Consider the following 20,967-nt stretch of genomic DNA (forward strand, 5'->3'; position numbering starts at 1 on the left):
CACTTCCAACACCAGCCAAATTGAATTATTTTTGTGTTTCAAATAACAAAAAAAATCAATATAATGGCAATGGAAATTTCACAACAGACCCTGTCTTAAGTCTGTTTTATTTTTCTCATTTTGAACATCATAGTCACTTTAAACCAAAATCTTAGTTCATTCCAATTATTATGGGTGATCATTTGATTTCCCAATTTGAATATAGCTTTGAAGTCGATCTTCAAAGAGTGAATTGGCCTAAACAAACTACTGGTAATCTACCATTTTGAGTACTCAATTGCTCCAGCAACTTCAATCTAATTCAAATTGAGTCATCAGACCGGCAGCAACAGGAAGCAGTGTGTTTTGTGGATTTACAGAGAATATGTGCTTGAAGCATATAAACAGCATAGAGATCCGAATTGTTATCAATTGTAAAATGCTGACCATGCTAAAAAATATACTGTGTGTTGAAAGAAAGATGCCAATCTTGGTACCATAAAGATCTGCACAATAATGATGAATTAAACTATTTACTTGTGGTGAGTGCCTTTGCTTTCAAATTGCAGGCCAGGTGGATATAGCCACCTCAAATGATTGCTCTTCCCCTAGCAGCTTATCTGTGACTGGTTTAAGCTGACCTCTGCATTGTAAAGTGGGACCTGGTATTGCTTTCATAGCCTGCTTGGCCTATAGTTCAGGGGTACCATCTCGGTTTGGATAGTGACAGTGATCTTGCCTGGTTCCTCTCATTATCATGTTTTCTACTGTATCATGGAGCTTTTCAGATCTTTCATAGAGTCCAGCAGCTCTTCCTTTCTAAAAGTGAACGGTGTGGTTGTCGACTACCTCTGTTGACATCTATCCTTTTTTGTTTTGTTTGAGGTTGTAGGCTCACCAAAAATGTGCTTAGGTACTCTGTGGTATTTTATCCCCTTGACTTGATCTCGAGGTTTATCATGGAGCATCATTTGTTTTTAGCTTTCATTTTTACGACCTAATGGTGAGTCAACATATCACATTTTAGTGGGACTTGCTACCAGTAAAAGAGGCAGTAACTTGGTAGCTGTCCTGTTAACTTCCCTCTTCCAATTGTGTGGGTTTACCACTGCAGCCTCTGACCCGGCGACCTGTCAATCAGGCCTCCCCAGCTCTTGATGTGTTCTTCCCCTCCCTGTTCAGGCTTCAGGATCTGGTTCGTTTACTCAGGTGTTCAGTACTTGCCAGCTCTGGACTCGCTTGTTAATTATCCCTTCATCAGTCTAGGTCTCACACTACCCATCTGACCCTGATAATCTCCTGTCCTATCATTCCACTCAGTTGTTGTTTCACAGATTGGTGTCTGGCTCCAAGCCTCAGAGCCACTCTTAAGCACACTATTAACCACAACTTCCCTTTCTCTTGGGCTCTGCCCGGATGGCGGTTCATATGAATTTGTCCACATTTCAGCAGACAGTTGTTCCTCTTGTTTCTCTTGATTCAATGTTCCACCGAGAAGGGGCACTTCTCAGTAGCATTTACATGTTTTAAATGTCTTCTTCACTGGTTAGGTCTTTCTCTCCTGGTGCACTGGACACCCAGTGCCTCATTACAAGGAAGGCGGTAGGGTTTATGGGGCCGGTAGAGCTGCCAACCCCGTTAACCCCCTACTGCCTCATTACGAGTTCTCCTCGCGGGACCCGCTAAGGACGCCTGGTTTTAACAGGCGTCCTTAGCAGGTCCCGTGAGCAGCACAGGATGAAAACAAAGGGCCTGTCATTCACGGGCCTGTTATTTGCATCCTCCCCATTCCCATTGAGCCCTATGGGGGCACGAATGGGAATGGGGATGTACCGGGTCTGGGTTCCTGGAATGGGGAAATACTGGGCTCTCCAAGGTCGGAATGGGTCAGTATTTCCCCATTCCAGGAACCCGGACCCGGTACCCAGAATAGGGGTAGCCATGCCACAAATTGTGACATGGCTACCTCCTTCCTCGTAATGAGGCCCCTAGTCTCATCAAGTGAACATCCAATGCCAGTGAGCATCTGTTCCCGGGAGCATTTCATCCCCAGGTACAAACAGGCTCCCCGCCTGACTCCACTCCTCGTTCTGCCTGATTCCACTGCTGCAGCAGGACTTCTGAGAAGCACTATCTTTGAATCCACCTTTCCGCCTCACACACTCCCAGTGTGCAGGTGCTGTAAGACTTTCAGTTAGCAGTAGGGCCGGTGACTATACTTTCCTATTCTTGCAATGGCACGCCACTCAGGCCACACTGCCATCTTCTTGGAACTCTGACAGTCTCACCTTGTGGCTCTTATCTGATTTCTAGTGGTTCATGTTGTTCATCCCCTCTGCCATTCGACTCTTTACTTTCTATGGGCTAATTGTATAGTAGTTCTGCTTGTTTTAGTCCAATCTATTATTTTGTTCCAGGACGCTACTGCAGAGCCCCTTCAGTGTTCAGCCATCTGTGATCATGGCTGGCCACACCCTGAGATTCCTAGGTTTGATCTTTCATCTGCTGAAGGAACGAGTGTCGCAGTGTTGAGTGCCAAATTGCAGGATGGCTTTCATGAAAACCCAAGAATTATACCAGATTACAGTTGTTTAAGAAACAAGTAATAACTTCGTTGTTTCAGGATCACCTAAAGTTATGATTTCTCAGCTGTGTTAGATTTCATCACTACTTTTCCCACTGCATCTGTTTTATTCTTTTAGTACTAGCACTCTAATCCTTACTGCTATATAAACTAATATGAAAGGAAAGACATACATAAAGACATACGTACATCAATTCTTACAGAAACATGGTCATATATACACCCAGGGGAAACAAAAAACATTCAGATAGCCAGAAATAGACATACACTCAGGGAGACAGAAACAAACACATACATATATACACAGGCACACACATAAGCTTAAAGTAATACCTAGTTACACTTAGGTTGGCACAGACCCATGAACTGACTCACACCACTAAGATACACACATGCAATTAGAGAAACACAGGCACACATGCACTATGTACAGAGAGGCAGACTGAGAGACAGAAACACTGAGGAACACAGGCACAAAAATACACTCAAGCCGACATAGAACCCCTGAAATATATTGGCACATGCACTCAGTTGGAGAAACTTTGAGAGATACATACAGACCACTCCAAGACACAAACACACTCACTCAGAGACATGCGGATAAATGCATACACTCTCTCTCTCACACACAAATACACACACAAGCACACACTGAAATATAGACACAAGCACATGTTAAGGACACATCCTGTCCTCACTCTCCACCACCCCCATCTCTGCTCCTGCCCCCCTGTCTCCCTTGGCTTCCCTCCCTCCACCCCGGCACTCTCTTTCCTCCTGCTCATTGCACCCGATGAGGACTCTAAAGTTGTCCACTCCATGAAGGTTTCATACCACCAGGTACTCCCCTGCTCTTCTAGAAGCATTAAGGAAAAAATCTCCTCTCTCGCCCTAGCTCTTGCCAACTTATGTAACCATTGTTTTGCCACAGGTTCTTTCCCTCTATCCGTCAAGCACTCCCTTGTGTGCCCTCTCCTAGAAAAGCCATCTGCTGACCCCTCCTGTCCAGTTACCTATCGCCCTATCTCCACCACACCCTTCCTGAGTAAACTCTTGGAGATGCTGGTCCTCCCTCAATTGATCCTTCATACTGAACTTGTTGGTTGCCTCCATGGTTATCAATCTGGATTCCGGGCACCCTGAGGCACAGAAACTGCTCTCCTAAACGCCTGTAAAGCCTAACTCTCCTACTGTTCTAATTCTCCTCGATCTCTCCTATGCCTTTGACACTGTCGACCATTCTATCCTCACAAAATGGCTCTGTGATACCTTTGGCATCATGGACTGGGCAACAGATTGTCTATCCTTCTTCCTTACTAACCGCCCCTCCCAGTTGCAACTGGGCCCTTTCTCTCCGCCACCTCACTCTCTACCCGAGGCATCCCCCAGGGCTCTATTCTATCACTGTGACTCTTCAATATCTATCTTCCCCTCTTGCTCACCTGATCTCCTCCTTCTCTCTGCATTTCCAGTGATATGCTGATGACACACAACTTTCCTTCAAACTTCCCTCTACTAACTCCTCTTCTTCCTCTCTCATCCCCGATTGTCTGACCACCATCCAGGCATGTTGTGTGGCTAATGATCTCTGCCTTAATGCCAGTAAGGCAGAGATCCTTCTCATTGGGACACCTGTGCCCTGTTTCCCTCTTACCTTCTGGCTGCCCTCCTTGGGCTCTCTACCCTCACAATCCTGTGAGGTCAAAGACCTTGGGGTCATCTTTGTCTCATCTCTCTGCTCCACCCCTCACATCTTGGACCTTGCCAAGATGATCCACTTCCAGCTTCACCTCCTTAGAGGCAAATCTCCCTTTCCTCACCTTCACCCATAAACTCAATTTCTCCAAAGCTCTGGCCCTATCTAGGCTGCACTGCTGCAACACTCTCTTCCTCAATCTCCCCCCTCCTCTCTACGCTCCCTTCAGCTAATCCAGAAAAGAGCTGCAAGAGTTATACTTGCCTCAAGCCCAGGGACTGTATGACTGAATCTGTAAAATCTCTCCACTGACTCCCGGTGGTCGTGAGGATCAAATTCAAGACCCTCTGCATCATCCACAAGGCTTTCTGGAGCCTGAGACAATGCTATTTCCAACTTTCTCTTCCTAAATACCTCCCTGCCAGAGCCCTCCACTCCTCTTACTCCAACTCGCTGCTTGTCAAACGCTTCTCCGAGCTGAGAGTGGGGGGCAGGTCTATCTCTTCGGCTGGTGCCTCTCGGCCCCTCTCAGATGTAAGCTGGACCTCCTTAACTTCCGGAAACTTCTCAAAACTCTTTCCTTCTTTCCCCCTTTCCCACCCCTGCTAACCAACCCAGCACCACTGAAACTGGTGGGGCCTGATCCTTCATGAATCTCACAGGTTACCAGGTCATCTCCCCAATCAACACCTGAACCCCCACACCTCAACACTGCAGTTGCAGGCTCCCTGCCTGGGGGTGGGCACCTTTGGGATGCCGTTGCCCTAGTACGTAGCCAGTGGCCTCCTCCCTTGGCACTTTCCTCCTGAGGTCTCATGGGGACTTACCCTACCATCTACTTCTCCCCCACCCTATCTCCTGCACGTCTCTCCACTGCACTTTCACATCCGAATGTCACAAGACCTAGAAAGATCATATTTACTGTTCTCATTGTTATTTACTCCCCTTGTTCCCTCCCCACTTTGCCTTGTGGTGCCTGGAAACACCATTGGTTTTATAGGCGCCTAACAAATGTTCAATAAATAAAGATAGAAATGCATATGCTGAAAGACTAAGATGATCAATGTTAGAAAAACATAAACAGATAGAAAGAGACCTGACCAGGTTGAACATGACATAAATGCAAAAAAGTGCAGATTATATATCCGCACTTTTGTATATAGACTCCTCATTTTCTAAAGAGTAGATCAATTGGAAAAGCACTGAACAGGCTCAATATACAACAACAAAATGTGACTTGCCACAAATACAAGAACAAACCATTCGCATATGCACTAGTTAGAAAAAGTGTACATTTAAACCGAATTTCACTTATAGGCAAAAAGATACAGATACCCCAACTTCATTACAATGCAAAAGCCTCAGCAAGGGTTTATCTCTACCAAGCTATGCAACTCATTGCTCTTCTGTTTGCAGATATTCATCACCAACAAATGCTGCAAGCAACGGGAAAGCAGAGGGTGGTGAGGAGGTGGAGTTGAACCAGTAGAGTGTTCAGATACTCTTTTACACTTGGCGTTTAAAAACCCAAGAAACATGCAGAAAAACTCCTCCAAAGGGAAATAAGACATTGACTGCTAATCCAAAATAGATTGCTTTCTAAAAAAATCACACTTCATTTCACCATTCAGCAAGTCTCCTAAATTGAATATGGGGACTGAGGATGGGCAAACTGGCTTAAATCAGAGTCTAACATATCAAAAATTAGGGGTTCAAATTGGCTCGAACTATTCAAAGCATTTGGTTTGAAGGTTGAAATGGTTTGAAGCTTTCAAACTGGAATTTAATCCATTCTTATAGATATGACTACTTGATAGTTCGACTTGGCTTACATAAAACATTATCTTAATACAGATTTTTGGAATACTGGTGGGTAAAAAAATGTTGCAATAGGGTCATAATTTCCTGACTGTAGCCATTGAATTGCAGGGAGGGCTTAAATACAGACCTCTAGGCGCTGTGTCCTTCATTCCAAAGTCAGCCTTAATTCTCATCTAGATGAAAAAAATACGTTTTTTTTAGTTGAATCCTTAGATTCAACTAAACCACAGGGTCAGTAGAGGCAGCGGACGGCGAAAAGGTAAGTGTGGAAGATGGGGGGATGTGTTGGGTGTTGGAGGGACATAGATTTGGTGAGTTTGGTCGCTGTAAAATATTATTTGCGGCAGAATTGACTATGGTCAATTCCGCTGCAAACAATTCTGCCACGGTCAAACAACCCAGATCCGTTTTCCTCTGCATATTCATATTAGATTCCTGTACCCACGTGAAGAGAGACAAGATTACGTGTGCTACCAGTACTTTTGGAATCACCATTTCTTGCTCCTCATAATGTTGGGGTAAATGCAGAATCCCTATTTGCAGTGGAATTGAATTTGTGTTCAGCTCTGCCCCTACCCACAGGGTCTTGGAGCACCTTACAAGATTCAAAGGTTGAAAAGTTGGGAGGTGAAATAGAAGTTACAAAATGTTTTCAGAATAAAATAGAAAATTTATGATAGACAAGTGCTAACAGGTGAGGTGGAGGGATGGGTTATGTGTGGGGAAAAATGTATTTTTGTAGGCTCTTTCTGAAATTGGTGATGGAGGGTGCAGTGTGGCTGTGAAAGTAAAGGGTGTTCTATGCCCTGGGGGCCCAGTGGGCAAATGCTTGATGATGTGTGCATGCCAGTTTGCAGAGTGGAATGTGTAGGAAATGCTGGCTTGCTTGTCAGGTGTTTGTGTGAGTGAGGATTTTTTTCACGATGCTAAAATGGGGTTTGTGTTGGATGGCTTTGAAAACAATGCACAGTACTTTGAAGGAAATTCGGTGGAGCTGGGCTCGAACTGGGGTGATGCATGTTTTGGCAGGTGGAGGATCATTTCGGCTGCTGTGTATTATATGGCTTAAAGGGGGGCAAGGGTGCTGCTGGGGGGGTCCAGTGAGAAGAGCATTGCCATTGTCTAGCTTGGAAAGAACCAATGCTAGGACTGCAGTGCGGAAGTCCTCTGAATAAAAGATGTGTCTGATCTTTCGTAGGAGGTTTTGGTGATGACAGCTGTGTGCTGTGTGAAGGAAAGGATTTGACAGATGTGGAGAGAGATATGTCTGGGCATGGGATGTCTCCGGTGAGTTATTTGAGCCAAGACATGATTATGGGTTTATGTCTGGAAGCAGATGAGGAGGTATTCAATTTTGAAGGGTTGAGCTTCACAAGGCGGGTGCCATCCAGGTGGTGCTGGTGAAGAGACAGCTTTTGTGGATGTGAAGTTGTGAGAGGGATGAGATTCCCTTTAATCTCTTTCTTTTATTTTCCTAGACAATGGCTTCAGAGTGGCATGATAAGTTCTACTGATTAATAACAAAAAGAGGGTCAAAACAAAAGGTGGGTCTTTTCATCTCGTTTCTAAGTTCAGGTTTGCTCCCTCCCAATGGTGATCAGAATATATAGGTTTGACAGCCAAGCCATTCAACAAGTCTCCAGGGAAAGATGTTCTCACAGAGTTTTTGGGGCTCTATCCCCTTCTACACTTGTCTCCTCCTCCTTTCTGGGCAAATAAAAAAACTACAACAATATTCACATTTACAATCCTTGCTTGGGTTCGATACATTTCTCTCAAGGGAAAGGTTTGCAGGCTCTCCGATTCTCTCCTTGTCATCATTCACAGTCTTTCCAGCTTGCAGTTCTCTCCCGTTCATCATTCACATTCTGTCCAGCTTGCGGTTCTCTGCCTGTCATCATTCACAGTTTTTCCAGCTTGCGGTTCTCTCCCGTTCATCATTCACATTCTGTCCAGCTTGCGGTTCTCTGCCTGTCATTCACAATGTTTCTAGCTCACGTTCTCTTGTGCTTGGTGGGAAGGCCCTCTTTCTCAGCGTTGACAGATTTGAGACTGGTGTAGCTGGACTCAGTACTGTAGGTGGCTCTGACCTGGTGTCTCAATAAATCCCAATGCTTCTGCCAGATAGTTGACCACCAATTAGGCCTTACAGGCCATTCTCTCAACACCTGACCACTTTTCGGATCCAGGAACATGGTCTTGTCACGCACCAAACCAATATGTCTTTTCTCCTTGTTGGCATATCATGTGCTTCTTCCTAATGGATCTTTATTTAGTTGTTCCCTGTTCACCTTAGTATCCCTAAACTCCTGCTGAGCCTCCTTGATGCTTTTCCATATACTCGTTCCTCTTTTCCTCCAACTCACATACCCATAGACTTAAGTTGTGTTTGTCTCTTTCTCACTTCCATATCTTCTCTCGTTGGCTCCTCCTGAGTCCTTCTCTCAGACTTCTTTGCACTCCTCTGCACATCTCCCACTATTTCCTCACCCTCCTCTTCAGTACATCATTCCCACTCCATACTTCCTCTCACTACCTCCTCCTTAATTCCTCTCACCAACCCCTTTTGACTTCTCTCCAAACTCCATCCTTCTTCTTTCTTTCAGCCCCTCCAGTATCTTGTCTCCAACCGCATCCGAACACCGGCTTTTTCCAAACACCCTCACTGCGTCCTTGGCCTCTGTGCTATATATAGGTCCCCTTGGCCGGGCTTTTCACAAGTGAATGCAACTAACTCATAATAGATCTCTTTCTGTGATTGGTGGACTGCAATCACAATGTTAGCTTGTTTGAATGAGAGTGTCGGTTCTGCAGAGCCGTGCCAATGTGCGACAGTCTAAACAAGTTTTGTCCGCTTTCTTGTTTTTCAACTGTTGCCCCTGCATGTATTCTGGCTGGCAGCACTAATGCTGCACATCTACCGACAAAATCAGATACAGGTGTGACTTCATTTCAGAAGTAATTGTGTCAAATAGTGGTCTGGCTGTGTTTTGGCTAAAACTAGGGCAATATCTGTATGCTCATGATGAATATAGTTCAAGTAAGTGAAATGCATTTTAACATAAAAACTGCTTGAAGAAAACACTACTCATATACAAATGGTACTCTATACAGCAAGATACATACCCAAATCCATGTATGACTAGTCCAATGAAGAAGATGACAAAGAGGTGATGGGTGTACCAGAAGACTTCAAAGTAGGACCTGCGGATGGTCTTAGTTGATGATGTGATTATTAATATCAGTGCCAGCGTGATGACTACTCCAGAAAGCCCAGCCAAGAAGGTGAAAGCCACATTTAGGCCTCCAATTGGATTCTGTTTAATAGAAGACATAATACACAGGTTAGGAGTTTTTTACTAACACAATAAATGTTCAAGTGATGTTGTGCCTGCTCGAAGTAGAAAAAATAATTCTTGGCCTTAAACCCTCCAACTGCAAAGGTGACCTCTGCCCCCCACAAATCATTAAAGACGCGGCACGAGACCTCTCGCCATTCATCACCAGACTCATCAATGCCTCTTTTTCCTCAGGAACAGTCCCCAGTAACCTTAAAGAGACCTGGGTCCTCCCTCTCCTCAAAAAACCCTCCCTTGACCCGTCCATCCCAACCAACTACAGACCGATTACCACCGTCCCATTCCTGCTCAAGATACTAGACAAGACAGCATACCAACAAATCCAAAAGTATCTTGAAACAAACCACCTTCTAGGAATAAGACAATCCGGCTTCAGACCCCAACATGGAACTGAAACAGCCCTGATAGATCTGAAAGCCCAAATAGACGTCCTTAGAGATAACGGGAAAACTGCATTACTACTCCTGCTAGACCTCTCTGCGGCGTTTGACCTAGTTGACCATAAAATCCTATGTAATCATTTAGACTCAGCTGCCCACTTCTCACAAGAAGCCATCAGTTGGATTGAGTCATTCCTCAACAACAGATCCATGCGAGTCTTCTCCTCCTCTGCCGCCGCCGAACCCATCCCCATTACATGTGGAGTCCCACAGGGCTCGTGCGTCTCCCCCACTCTGTACAACGTGTTCACGAAGCCCCTGTTTGATGATCTAGATGGCCTGGGTATCACCTACACTAACTACGCCGATGATACACAAATCCTCATCCCGTTGACGGGAGATTACAACCAAGATTTGGCCTTGGTGAACAGGGTGTATCTCATCATCCAGGCATGGATGGCTTCGCACAGTCTATGCCTGAATGATGACAAAACTGAACTCATCATCCTTGGTTCCACGTCCAACCTAACCAAACTCGACCACAATTATGCCAACTTCATCATAGATGGGAACCTAATCAAGGTTTCGAAAGAAGTAAAAACCCTAGGAATATACCTTGACTCCTCCCTAACCTTCCACAAACAGGTTAGCTCGATGGCATCCTCTACGGCCTACACATGTAAGCTCATAAGAGCAGCCAAACCCTTCCTCTCCACTCACAGCTGCACTTCACTAGCCAGAGCATTGGTATTATCCAAACTGGACTATTGTAACGCCCTCTACATAGGAGCCACCAAGCAAATCACCAACAAAATTCAGACACTTCAAAACAACGCCCTTAGGGCAGCACTCAATATTCCCAGGAGGGAACACATTTCCAATATCAGGAAATCCCATAACTGGCTCAGCACAACAGACAAAATCTTGCTTAAAGTAGCATCGCTCACCCACGCTATCTGGCAGACAGAATATGCAAACACACCCCCATCAGACCCACCAGAACCTCCAATGCTAATCTGCTCACCGTCCCCAGGTTTAAACGCACCAAAATGGGTGGCAACAGCTTCCAGGTGAAAGCACCTCAACACTGGAACTCCCTACCACCATCGCTCAGAACTCCCCAACCTTACTCACTTTTTAGACGCAACTACATCCATTGGTTAAAGAACACGAACCACTAACACCTCTAACACCACACGGCTGCTCTCCGCGCTGCATGCTTTAAGTGAATCTGTAAATTTGTAATACTAAACTTGTATATATTTGTAATTCTTTAAATACATTTACTGCATTCTCTCCTGCCAAACTGTACACATGTTCCTTCATCGTCACACTGTAATTATGTAATGTAAAGTACAATTATGTAATGTAAAGTATAAGCAACCTGTAACCAAGCTTTGAATCACCTTGCTGCTCATGCGCCCTCATACCCTCGGGTCTGGTGCGCAATACAAATGAATAAACTAAACTAAACTATGAGTTCAGCAGTGTAGATAACAATGGCGGTAAAGAGGCAATACTTGCATTACTACCGCTGAGCTATGAGTATGGAGGTGAAGTGGAGTGTTTACCTCCAAGATAAAGCTTGTTGTTAACTCTCTGCTTCACCTTCAAAAATCTGCATATTTATTGTGGTGCACTCGCCGCTCGTGGTAGGAAAGAACTGAAGAGCTGGCTCTACCCACAACAACTGGGTATAATCTAGAATCTGGTTATCTTGTTCACACACCTATCCATGATTTTCACTGTGATAATTGTTACTTATGTTTGCATGATGACTTGTTAAATTCTCGCTACCAATGTTTTGCTCTATGACCTGTATGTACAGTGTTCTGTTGCTCCCGAACTAGGACGGCACTTTAGAAATATGCAATAATTTGTGATGAAATCCATCGACATTTCCATGGGGTCCTATGGACTCCAAAAATTGAGACCTACTCTGTCGTTATCACACTCACAATCCCATGGAAAATCCACAGGACCTAATGGCGGCAACCCTAAGCACGTTTTTCCAACAGAATTACCTCCAAATTCATAACGAGGCCTAGTTGTCTTGTAGAATAGTAGAGCAAAACAAATGACACTAGTGCTCGGAATGCCTAGCTGTGAAAAAAGCTGGAGTGTAATAGGAAATTTGAATGACTCTGAACATTATGAAACATGATCACGCGTCTTATAGAATAATCTTGATATTGCATGGCAGATTTTTATGAAAAAGGAAGCCATCGCCATTATGAACTCTATGCCACTTAACACATTTTAGGATATTCAACTTCCATTTTCAGAATCGTGGGTGATTTCGAAACGTTTGTACTTACAAATTGCTTTAGGGAAAAAAAGTCCCCGCCATTGTATTGTTTAACCGCCTAATTCCGGTACACTTCATCTAATCGGTACCACATCCATTGTAACGCTGTGCATAGAAGCATACACACCCAATCCAGCTAGTCAATTGGCCTCCTAAAGTGCTGATGGACGAAGCCAAGGACTTGACGTCGAGGCTGCTAGTGAAAATTCCCTCGGCGATGCCGCAAGCACTATCAGGTCTTGTCTTGCCACCAACTGGGCATGACCACCAGGTACTGAACCCTTACTGCTCCCCTCGCTTCCTCATGCACAAACACACACAGTTGTGTGCCCCGGCAGCTTAGCAGTGATCACCATCACCACACATTGCCCCTACATCACATGCTGACGTTCTGAGTCTGATGCAGATTGGAGAAGTGTTAACTGGGAACCGACCCCCTGCTCCCCGGCAATAGCCACACATGAAGAAGGCACCCAGATGAATGCTGTGTGTGTAACTGTCTGTAACTGACACATGCAATGAGATTGTATTGAAATTCGCCACTACACCCTCTAAGTGGTTTGTACTTAGGATGGGTGCCATACGCTCATGCACCTCTGAACCAAAAAGACATACATGCACATTTTGAGCAAACATGCGATTAGTCTTTGAGCCCAGGCAGTGAGCATATGAGAGGGCAGAGATCATGAAGCCATCCAGAATGTTTTAGATGCTTTTCATGATCGAGGGGGAGCGACTAGGGCGTACCTAACAAAGAGTACCACACGTCATCTATGTACTTATGGCAGCAGCAACCACTGGCCCATCACGAATGCTAATTTAAGCTGTAGAGACTGGTGTCCACAAACAGGGGGACAGGGCTCATCTGCCTGGCTAACTAAATAGGAAAAAATTGCATCATTGCGCAGGGAGGTTTCTCCCATTTACAAACACACATGTTAAATGCCGTTTTATGTGTTGGCAATATGATGCCACATTAACATATTTATTCATGCTACAGTGACCCAGTACCGAGGGACAACTATATATTATGTCAGCATCGACCAAGAATTATTTCAAGCACTATACAGTAGTACCGTCAGGATCTGTTACACTGCTTTAGGCCCACTCTTCCAGAAATTTACACCACAAGGTTGTCTTCCTTGCAGCTGGTTCATGCACTTGTCAAACCAAGCATTGGTGAATAGAAAAGTTTTGGTTTTTGAATTAAGCAATAAGCCCCGAGCCGCGGGGGCATTACCGAGTCAGTTAATGACCGGGGTCCCATAGTTACCTGGTTAATCCCCTGCAGTTAGGGGCTTATTGCTATCAGTACCCTGGCCCGCAAAACCGGGGTACTAATAGCATTGTTTCTGTTCTGAAACGCTGTAGCATTTCGGGAACATTAAAAAAAAAAATCACAAAAATGGCAGCCAGGGAAGGGAAAACGGAGTCTGTTTTCTCTTTCCATGGCAGCTTTCGGGAACGGACGTGCTGGGGACAGAAGCGTTTCCTGCGCGTTTGCTCTCGAAAAAGGAGAAAACAAAACGCAAGTGGGGTTGGGAGGGCGGGAGGGGATTGTTTGCAGGGGAAGGGGAGGAAGAAAGAAAATACTTACCTGAATCCCCGGTGGGGGAGGATGGCAGCCCCGAGCCATGTGGAGGCTTGGAGCAGGAATTTCCACCTTTGAGCCTCCTCATTGGCTGCGGGGCTACCATGCCCCCTGCCGGGAACAAAGGAAAGAATCCCAGCCGAGGGATACCTGGTCGGATAAAGCCCTGGCGAGGGCCAATCAGAATGTTTTTTACATTCTGATTGACCCTCGCTGGGTACTACTAGTGAATATATTTTCAGTGCTGACTTGTATTTGCTCCATATGATCAGGTGCTCGGACAGTTTGCTAGGAATTGGTGTAATATTTGCAGGGACATAACCATTTGCCTGTGATTGACATGTACCATAGTACTACCATAATTTACCAGATATTTCCATTATATATTATAGCAGTTACCTCTAAATGGCATGCATAGCATTTATATAATGAGTATTACCATTATATGACCAGCATTCACCTTATTATCAGGAATCAATATACTTTTCCCTTGTAGAGGAGGTACCAAGCACGATTCACACTCCATCCACCCATTTTGAAGTACCAGGAACATTCACGCCGAAATATGTGACGTATGATGAACAAATAAACCAGAAGAGAGCCGCAGTGGGGCTCTGTCCAGTACCTATCAGAAGAACAGCACCTGTTGAAGTACTGACACCTAAGAAAAACCTGGACAGTAAGGTACCAATTGAGAAAACCATATCGACAAATGAGACAGAATGAAGATTGTCAGAATGTAATACCTGAAGAAGCTAAAAAGATGCTGAAGGAAGAAGAATGATGACATCATAAAAGCCCGGACAGACTCACATATAGAAGATATGATGACCTATGAATGATGAAAAGAGACGAAATACCAGGGATAAGTGACATCCTGAGCCTAAAGTGAAATAGTGATGTCAAGATGTCAGAAATTATGCCACATGCACGATGAAGATATTCAGTTAGTTTAAACGTGTACATATGCAAAGTAACTGCAAGAAGCACAGAAATCGTGAGGCTTGCTTATGCTTAGTAGTAAGATAGATTGCGGCAAGCGCCACCTATACATATATCTAACTCAAGGAGCACTTTCTATAAGTATACTTCCACTGCGCACAAGAGCAGAATCATCCAAAGGTTACTAAAGGTCTCAAGAGGAGAGTTTTCAACAAACAAATCAAGAATTAAGGATGGAGAGAAACTAAGACAAGGGTAACCATGCCAAGAAGCCAAGGTCGTATCGGCTGAAATAGCCCAACAATGGATACAATTAATGAGAAGAAGAACAGAGTATCCTGTTCAGAAAGGTCAAGATAAGCCACAGATGACAGTTGACTGGCAGTATTAAATCAAATACACAAAACTGGATGAAGAATAACACAATTTCACGGTGTCAGAATCACTTGACCAGACCAGTAAGAAGGAATGAAACTTTCACACCTACGCATGGACCTTGGCCATGCACGGACACCTTAACTTTCCCAGACCAAGAAGTAGACTTGATGCCAAAAACAAAGAAATAATTGACACATGACCACTGAAGTGATGATTGATTGTAGCAATAATTGGAGGGAAGCTGGCGGTGCAGACAAACTCCCTGCACCTGACCAGCTTTTCTGCACGCTGTTAAGCAAGTGGAAAAGTAGTTAGTAGAACCAATGAGACGTTGTGCTTTTATTGATGTTTACAGTAGCCATTTTGAAGGAAGGGCTTAGTTGCCCCACCTGAAATTGTTTATCCAATCCCCTCTCCCCGTTACCATATACAGATATAGTCCCTATATTAAAGTTACCTTCCTAGTACCATTAGAGTTGCATGCTAAAGTTCTAAGAGTTACACATCAGTAGTGATGAGTTTTTGGTATAAATACTATGTTTCTTCTGAAATTAATTGGAGTTGAAGCGAGAAGGAAGATCGAGCGATTGCTGATATTCATGAACTCCCCATTTTTTGTGCTTGTTATTAAACAGACTCCCTTTGCCAAACTATTGAGTTGTCATTATTGATTTGATGCAAGTTTATTAATCTGCATCCCCATCCATCCCAAGGGTGATGCTACTCATCCTAAAGTGCTGTTGGGAAACCCCCGTTCCCATTGGCCGGCTGGGGTCCCTACTGCACACCTGGAAACTCATAGCTCAGGCAGGTATTGCCAGGTACTCACCCCATTCCAGATATTACAAACAAAAGCCATGGTTGCTATAATTTCGAGGTACTACCTTAATTTGCCAGGTATCGCCATGCTAGACTCTGGTATTCACATCATCTTGCATGCCTAGCGCTCATGTAACATGTATTGCTGTTATATGCCCACATATTGTCACCACTGCCAGATTTTACATGTACTTGCCTAGTAACTCATGGCATTTTTTCAGAGATTACCAAAATATGCCTGATTTTGTCATTATATGCCCAGGAACTACCATTATTTTCAGTGTGATCTCATGTGTCTGGCACTCAAATCATATGACAGTTACTGTTATCAGATAAAAGGTGTTACCATCAAATTGTGCCCCGGTTCTCACAGCACTTGTATGTATGGGATTTGTGAAGTGTGAACCTAGATAGAGAGCAACAGAGCCCTGTACAGGTACTGTGATAATATGTCTATGGCCTCTCACTGTATTCCCAATTTTTTCCATCACCAAAATCCCAAGCATCCCCATCATTTAGTATCCATTTTTAGAGATAAATGCTCATAGGTTCCCCCAAAACACAAACATCGTTGGTAAGGATATCATACCCCCAACACGTATAGCATAGCATATTGGGTGAGGCTGCACTAGAGCTATCATTACACCTATAAACCTTTGCACCTGTCCTCCGAATGGAATGAATCAGAGCTGAATTCCCACGCCTTAGGGTCATCAGAAAGGAATAATATACACATGTTCTCATGTATTAGGGAGTGTGTCAGATAAAGGGAACCTACAGGTCAATTCCAAGTGACTTTACCAAAAGAACATTCTGCGATCATGCTTTTGGTCGCAGATTGCACTACTTCCTCTACAACCATGTGGTGGGAAATCACCAGGGATGCATCAGGATGCCATTGCTTGGAAAAGGACAACTGTGTGGTGCATGCACTACTTCTGCCTGATTTCAAAATGGCACCTTGGCTTTGTGAGCAGTGGATGCTGGTGAGTCGGGCACTCCTTAAATTTCAAAACAATGTTTCATTCGATTGTGTCAATGAAGCTTATCAAACCTGGGGTGCAAACCCACTGAAGAACATGCCTCCGTGATGTGGCAAAGAATGATCAATGAGAAGAAAAGACCTTGGCCGTGAGGTTTTTACACATTAAAACCTTGGCTTTGGGAGCTCTCAGTCATCACACTAACAATGTTAATTGGGGCTAATTACAAACTGGGAAATAATGATAATTAGTACCCGGCGAGGGCGCAATCAGAATGAAAGAGCCATTCTGATTGGCCCTTGCTGAGTCATTACCAGGCCGGGCATCCCTCCGTCGGGATTCCACGGCCTTTGTCCCAGCCAATAAGGAGGCTCGAAGCAGGGACATCCCGCTCCGAGCCTCCCCAAGGCTGAGAGGCTACCTTCGCCCCCCACCGGGGACAGTGGTAAGGATTTTTTTTTTTTCTTGCCTCCCTCCTCCCACCTCCCTGCCTTCCTCAATCCACTTACCTTCTATGCCTTGGTCCCCGGTGGGTGACGATGAAAGCCTACAGCCGTGTGAAGACTCGGAGCAGGGCCATCCCGGCTCTGAGCCTCCACACGGCTGGAGACTTCCACCGTCCCCCGCCGGGGACCCATGTACGTTATGTTTTTTTCTTTTTTTTTCCTTTCCCCTCCCTTCCGCCCTGCCAACCCCACTTACCTTCTTTTTTTTCGGGAGCGGACGCGCTGGAAACGCTTCTGTTTCCAGCGCATCTGCTCCCGATGGCTTTCCATGGCGGCCATTTTCTTTGACTTATTTTTTTTTCCCGAAACGATGCAGTGTTTCGGGAAAAAATAAAGCTTTTAGTGCCTCGGTCACACAGTTTTTGCGGGCTGGGGTACTAATAGCTATATGTCCCTCGCGGCGGGGGCGTTACCGACTCAGGTAATGCCCTGGGGTCTTCGTTAAGGCCCTCGCATTGCTCGGGGGCCTATAACTATGGGCCCCGGGGCATTACCTGAGTCAATAAGGCCCCCGCCGCTCGAGACATATTGCTTAAGTAACAGATTTGGAGTATCAGTAGAAGCCAGGGAAACCCTGGGAAGACATAAAGATAGGAGGGAATAACCAAACATGATCATGGAAGCCAAGTAAAAACAAATGAGGATGGTTATTGAATCAACATGAAAATCAACAAAAGGACCCTGCAGGGAGGGACACAAACAAGGCTATGGTGTGGAGGAACACAGTCAATTTGTTAATGCTGGAGAGCACAGGGCCTCAATCTCTCTATGCAAATTAACAGAAGGAGGCAAGCTAGCCTTGAAGATATGCACAGAGAGGCAAGGTGAAGAACCGAGTCAGTCCATCTATGAAGATGAACACAGCGGGTCAATATAACTATGCAGATCAGCACCTAGACTCAATCTGTTTATACAACAGGCAAACACAGTGAATCAATCTATCTGTGAGGAAGAACACATAGTCAATATGGTAATGCAAGTGAACGCATTGAATCAATCTCCCTGTGTAAGGGAACGGTGAGATAAGCTAGCTTTGCAGATGTAAGGCAATGCAGGTAAAACCAGTGAGCCAGACAAATATGCAGATGAATACACTGAGGTAATGTGGCTATTCTACTGGTGTGAAATTAATGCAAACATGTCTAGATGTGCATTAGGCCTAAACATGTTGAACACACACAGTAAAGCTGTGTATCAAAAGTGTTAGTCTCACTGTGTCATTTACAGACGGAAGGGAGACAAAGCATAGATTCACTTTATCTGGATGTTGATCATTGTATTTTATGGCAGGGGTGCAGCAGCGATAGGGATATGGCACCAGGGGAACAAATAAACGAGAAGCACCCTGCCATTCACTGTCAGACTGGGTAAGGCTATCCCTAGGAGGTATAGGTATATCCAGGCTTCCGGGTCATGTGACCTAGGAATCAGGCAAAAGGGAGTGTACAAGAGGAAGTAGTGTAACTGTGTTCCTGTTGACTTTTTCCCGCTCCCCACAAACCTCATTGCCACGCCACCTCCCACGCGCAATCCAAACCACCAAACAAATGCGCCTGCTGTTTCAGGGAACGTTCAGTGAAGTGCACTGAAGTGCAAGTTTCAACTTCTTCCGACACTTTTATTTTAAAACTAAGCCATTCCGGAACGGTTTCTTTTTAAAATAAAAGTACAGCAATGGTAAAACATCATATTAGAAAAAGTAGAGGAGCACTGCTCCCAACCACTCCCTCCCACTTCGACCACCAGAGCAGTGGCAGACATGAGGGGTCTGGAGATCAGGCCAACAAGGGGAGAGAGGAAAGGCCGGCCCTGCAAATGTGGGATGCTGACAACAAAACAAATATAGGAATGCACAGGATTGCTCTTCAATGGTGGATGGCATCGCATGCTTCTTGCCGCAGGGAGCTGCATGAGTGGGTGCTCCTTGGCTATGGTACCTGGTTGTTTACGCAAAACTAAGCATGCGATAACCGTTGTTACTGCATGCTGTGTTTTCAACCCATAATCTGTCTAAATTATAACAAGGACTGGTATAATTAGAAACTTAAAATTGTACAATCGAAGCATCTCTACTCTATTGCGACATGTTAACGTTCCTGTAGGAAACTGAGCACTTAATAAGAAAGAGACTTGTAAGCTGTCCTTGATATTTCCAACATTGCACCTTAAGTGCAAGATATTCAGCTTCTTAGGCACTAGCCACATGCTTTACAGTGAGTTGCTTCTTATTAGTCTCCATGAAAAAATGAAGCCACCATGTTTTAAAGGTCCAGAAGCTGTTTTTAGAGACCCTCATAGGATACCTAACAATTGTCCAACTTAAAAAACAAGTACTGGCTTGTGATGTCCCATAATCAACATCTCAGGTGCATTAACAATGACATCACACGCTTTGTATTCCCTCAATAATGCAACAGGAAGTGAAATTACGTTTTACCCAATATAAAGAATAAGGCACATTTTTCAACAAATCTTTAGTAAAAGCTTAAAATGAATTATGTTAAAAGAGAGTCATTGATAACCGATTTAAAAAACTAGTTAATAAAACAATCCGAACCTAAAGGTATAATCATTTTAAAAAGGTAAATAGTACTATATGGTAAATCATAGATTAGTTCTGGAAATCTATATCGGAAATCCTATTGTTCTAAATTTCTCTTTTGCCCTCTACCTCTTAGTGCTCTCTTTCACTCTTTGCCTCTCTCTATCTCTCTCTCTTTCTCTCTCTCACACGATCTATCTCTGTCTATCTCACTCTATGTCACATCTATGAATGTGAGAGTAGCATAGAAAGGTGTGCATTACATAGGTCTAGTTAAGACGCTACTGGCAGCTGCTTGACCAGAGATTAAAAAAAAAACAACTGCAGACACTGTTTTTTTTCAAAAGCAGCTATTATAAAGGAAATTATTTAATTATGCTAACATTCTATTGCACCCTCTCTAACTCTGCTGTCTTTTGCCCTCTGTATTACTCTTTGTCTCTGTGTCTCCCATGTGGGTGGAATCACATTGTCAGGCATGAGTTTTTGAGAACCAGTCATTGGTGACAGCTGTGCATCAAGAGTTGGAAAAACAGATATCTTGGGGAGGGTGTGTTTTATTTTATAACTAAGAAGGTATTATAAAGCCTTAAAAATGGCTTTAACAGAATCAGCACTGCCAATACCACTCCGCCGGACCATGTGCGGGCGCTATTACAGCCGGTGCAATCACACCCGGAGCTATTACAGCCGGTGGAATCAGTGCTGATACCACAAAGCGCAATCACTGCTGCATCACAAGCTCCTGCATGGCAGTATTAATGCCAAAATACAGCGCTAATACTACTGAAAACACGGCACAATTAGACCCAGCCTTCAGGTGGAGGTAAATGAATTACAAGTGGCAGAAATGAAGACCCAGGAGTAGAAGACTCCTCTTTTGTCTGCATACAAATTTGAACAAGTGGACAAGCCCCCTGTTTCCAGTCTTAGTCTTGCCCCCTTTTTGATATGTTTTGATACATACTTAATAAAAATGTAATAATCAATTTTATATCAAATGTATATTTTTACAGAAAGTGGGTATAATTTTATATCAATGGATATAAAATCTATATTTTATATACATTTGGTAAACA

General features: G+C 44.2%; 1 protein-coding gene across 1 annotated transcript in view; it reads right to left on the minus strand.

The window, feature by feature from the left end:
- Positions 1-20,967, minus strand: part of CYBB (cytochrome b-245 beta chain) — a 370,087-nt gene that overhangs the window by 144,747 nt on the left and 204,373 nt on the right. The window contains exon 6 of the mRNA XM_069636562.1: positions 9,207-9,397. Coding sequence (XP_069492663.1) covers positions 9,207-9,397 — 191 coding nt within the window. The remainder of the gene's footprint in view (positions 1-9,206; positions 9,398-20,967) is intronic.

Source organism: Ambystoma mexicanum, chromosome 7p (genome assembly GCF_040938575.1).
Source record: "Ambystoma mexicanum isolate Mex_15411 chromosome 7p, UKY_AmexF1_1, whole genome shotgun sequence".
NCBI lineage: Eukaryota > Metazoa > Chordata > Amphibia > Caudata > Ambystomatidae > Ambystoma > Ambystoma mexicanum.